This window comes from Cynoglossus semilaevis, chromosome 14, assembly GCF_000523025.1.
Source record: "Cynoglossus semilaevis isolate Cse_v1.0 chromosome 14, Cse_v1.0, whole genome shotgun sequence".
Taxonomy (NCBI): domain Eukaryota; kingdom Metazoa; phylum Chordata; class Actinopteri; order Pleuronectiformes; family Cynoglossidae; genus Cynoglossus; species Cynoglossus semilaevis.
Genome location: NC_024320.1, coordinates 22420337 through 22424362, shown reverse-complemented (window position 1 = coordinate 22424362; position 4026 = coordinate 22420337). Strand labels below are relative to the sequence as shown.

The 4026-nt window shown below is 41.4% G+C and overlaps 1 protein-coding gene across 2 annotated transcripts in view; it reads left to right on the top strand.

Annotated features, from left to right (window-relative positions):
- Positions 1–3817, top strand: part of ddx54 (DEAD (Asp-Glu-Ala-Asp) box polypeptide 54) — a 10162-nt gene extending 6345 nt beyond the window's left edge. Inside the window, exons 16-21 of one of the 2 annotated variants that reach the window (XM_025062538.1) lie at positions 1016–1071; positions 1477–1622; positions 1762–1875; positions 1958–2068; positions 2183–2280; positions 2985–3817. In XM_025062538.1, the coding sequence (XP_024918306.1) occupies positions 1016–1071; positions 1477–1622; positions 1762–1875; positions 1958–2068; positions 2183–2280; positions 2985–3247 (788 nt within the window). In that variant the 3' untranslated portion in view covers positions 3248–3817. The remainder of the gene's footprint in view (positions 1–1015; positions 1072–1476; positions 1623–1761; positions 1876–1957; positions 2069–2182; positions 2281–2984) is intronic. The other variant, XM_008325918.3, reaches the window with a different exon arrangement.
- Positions 3818–4026: the final 209 nt, after the last annotated feature.

Genomic DNA, 4026 nt, shown 5'->3' with positions numbered 1-4026 from the left:
TCCACGTACTCCTAAATCATGAGGAAGGGGGTGCGATCTTAACTGCCAACTAAATCATTTTGTTAAATATAAAACACATTTATCTGTTTTCCCTGTAAGGTCGTGTGGGACGTGCCGGTCGCAGTGGCGTCACCTACAGTTTGGTTTGTCCAGACGAGATGGCACTTGTTTATGACCTTCACCTCTTCCTTGGAAGACCTGTTCAGTTTGCTACGCCAGAACACACAAGAGGTAGAGGGCGGTGAAAAAAACTTGACCCATCATCACCTGGGGGAATCGAACCCTTCACCTAAAAAATGTTCTGTATGTTCGACGGGCCCTGTCTCTCTGTTCCCTAGATTCCGACGGCGTGTTTGGCCGCGTCCCTCAGAGCGTCCTGGACGACGAAGGCTCTCATCTCGTCACGTTGCACGAGAACTCCCTGGACCTGCTTAACCTCCAACGGGTGTCGGAAAACGCCTACAAACAGTACCTGAAGTCCAGACCCAACCCTTCTCCAGAGTCCATCAGACGGGTCAAGAACACAGACCTGTCCACCATGGCTGTTCATCCCTTATTAGGTCAGTTAGGGGGAGGATGACCAGCAGGGGGTGCTGTTGCTGATGGTGGTTTCTGCTAACACAGTTGTTGTTGTTTCAGGGTCGGCTTTAGATCAGGTGGAACTGCAGCACCTTCAAATAGTCGACGCCATCAAGGGCTACAAAGCCAAATCGGTGAGTTACAGTCCATGCAGACAGGGGTTGTCAAACTTATGGTCTGTGGGCCAAAACCCGCCCGCTAAGATGTTCGGTCCGGCCCGCTTGATGAATTTTGAAAAAAAAAAATTCCAAAAAATAAACAAACAAAAGAAACATCTTCTTCTTCCAGACTATCTTTGAAATCAACTCCACCAGTAAGACCCAGGCCAGCGAGGTGATGCGAACCAAACGCTCCAAGGACGCGCGGTCCGTGGACAAATTCAACAAACACCGAGAGGACGTGGCTGCAGAGAGTCGACTTCACGAGCCTGTGAAACCAAACGCAGATGATGACTTTTCACACACCGTGGGCTCTGAAGAGGGCGCTCTAAACGTAAGGCTTCACAGGGCGTCTGTGAATTTCTCTGTTTAGTTGAAATGTGAATCTGTTTTGTTTTTTTTCAAACCTGGCCGTTTGAGTGATTTGTTTATGTTTGAAGGACATAAAATGTCCAAGACAGTAGCTAAATGTTAGTCATACAGTTATAAAAAATTAGTAAAACAAGTTCAAGTTTGCTAAAAAAAATCAAAAAGAGTAAAAATTAAATGTCAGGAAAAACATTTGTGGAAATATGACCAAAAGCTGAAAGAGAAACAACAAATGATCAAGAGTTGGTCAGATTAACTCTAAAGATATTTGTTTGTACATATTTTGGTCATTGAAGTCAGTATTGAACACAAATCTTATTTGTTTTTCTCGAGCATCGACTGGACATGTAATATATTTTCTTTCCACCAGGGGGTGTTTTCAGCTGTGGTTGGTGTGAAACGCAGCGGACCTCATGAAGGTGCAGAACAGCAAAGGAACAAGAGGAGCAGAGAGAGGGGTAAAGACGAGGAGTACTACATCCCCTACAGACCCAAAGACTTCGACTCAGAGAGAGGGTGAGTCATCTTACCTCACCTCACCTCACCTCACCCCACCTCACCTCACCTCACCTCACCTCACCTCACATTGCTGTGTGTCTGTTTAACGTAACTGCAGCGTGATGTTGACCCTGTGTTTAACCCTGTGTGGTCTCAGTTTGAGTCTGGGTGGAGAGGGCACTGCTTTTGACCAGCAGGCGTCCACGGCCGTCCTGGACATGATGGGAGACGAAGGCGATCACTTCACCAAACACAAGAGTCTGATGAAATGGTGAGGATTTGACTTTCTTAAAAAAAAACCACACACTTTCTTTCTGAACTGTGAACTGACGTCTCCCTCCACTCGTCTGTAGGGACAGAAAGAGGAAACGCTTTGTGAAAGACACGGGAAAGGAAGACCAGAAAAAGAAGATGAGAATAGACGGAGGACAAGTCATCGGCGTCAAGAAGAACAAAAAGAACTTGTATCCTTTAAAAACAAAACAAAAAAACTTGCAATCGTTTTGTTCTTCTTCCACCACTGCTGCTGTTTTCTCTGGTCTGTGGAACTGTTTTGTCTGACCTTGACTCAACGACAGCTACGAGGAGTGGAAGAAAAAGTACAAGGTGGATGATGGAGACGCAGGCGCCGACCACGAAGCAGGAGGAGGAGGAGGGAGGAGGAGACCTGGGAGAGGTGAAGAAACGACATTTATGAGACTTTTTATTATTATTAACTATTAATTATTATTATTATTATTATTATTTTAAATCATATTCTACAGCTGTGTTTTGGCCACATCTACGGCGACGACTGACTTTTCAGAATCAATTTTTATTTTTCATAGTGTTTTAGTTATTTTTGATGAAACCAGTTTTGTCCAAATAATTTCTTTAAACCTTTAGCTCCTTTAAGTCTGTGCTAATATTTTGTTATCTTTCCAGCTAACTTTCAGCTTCACTAGCTTTGGGCTATCTCACATCTAATTAGGTTTTTATTTATTTTAATCAGTTTGTTATATTTATGGCTACCTTTCATCATTTTTGGCTAACATTATTCATCTATTTCTTATCCGGTTTATTTCATTATATTTTATACTAATTTAAGGAAGTACTCTTAGTTTTAGTAGCTAATTAGCTAATTTGACTTCTTTAAAAATACTGCAACACATCTTTGATACAGGACTTGAAGTCTTGTCAGTTCAGGATCAGTTTTAAACATTCCAAGAACTTTGTGTTTATTTTTCCTAATTTCTGCATCTGATTTATTGACTGTTTCTTTTTAGAATTCTAATCTAAGGATTTTTTTTTTATTTGATGTTAGACTTTATTCAGCTGACAGTTAGCTTCACTAATCACAGAAGACTAAACTGCTACTCTTTGTAATCACCCATCTGTCAGGTCGGGGCCACGGTCACCGCGGTCCAAACACCCAGAGCTCTGCTGGAGCTCAGCGTACGCCCGGGGGCCGGATAGTGCGCTCAGAGCTGAAGTCCAGCAAACAGATCCTGACGCAGCGTAAGAAGCAGCAGAAGCAGCAGTTCCTGCAGGGCGGAGGGATGAAGAAGCTGCGGTCCAAGAACCGACGGTGGGTGGGAGAGGTCAAGAAGTCGGGCTTCGGACGAGGAGGACAGAAGAAAGGCAAAATGAAGAAGAGGCTGTGAGGAGGAGAAGACGCAGGAGTGTTCCTCTGAGAGGCTGCAGATCCAGGGTTTACCCAGAGACTGATGATGATCACTTCATACCAGTTATTGGTTTTTGTGGTCTTTTCTCCTGGTCACTGCATGAATGAACTCTGTATTTGTCACAGAGAAAAGAAAAAGTCTATTCTCTTGGTTTGTGTCTTATTCAAAAGATTGTTTTCGCAGAATAATCTGAACACATGGGTTAAAAATTCAGATTATAAATCTGAATAATCTAATATTCTTTGTCATTTCTCTATCATTGGTCTTCATCTTTATTTTGAAAAACAACATTCGATTGGTTCCACACTACATGACAAAAGCTTCTTTTCAACTCCCTATACTCCAGGCTAACTTTAGTTTATTCAGTAAACTTTAGTTCCAGTTTGTCTCTGCTGTTCTTCAGACCAGTTAAATGATACCATAGCATCACAATATATAAAATCACGAGTTGTTTCAACTCAATGCTTCCTTTGTTTTAATATAAAGACAAGTATGTTAACAAATAAAACATGTAATGGCCTGTTATTTAAAAAAAAAACAATTCATAAACAACTTGGTCATCAGAAAAATGAATTTCAGTGATATTACATACAATGTACAACTACAAAATATTTGCTTTCAAAAAAACAAAAACAAAAAAATATATATATATCATATAATAATTTTAACGGTCTAAGTGACTTATTACGCACCGTAACAGGGCCAGATATATGATAAACAATCAAGTTTAAAAAACGTTTTAAAGACGAACATCCATG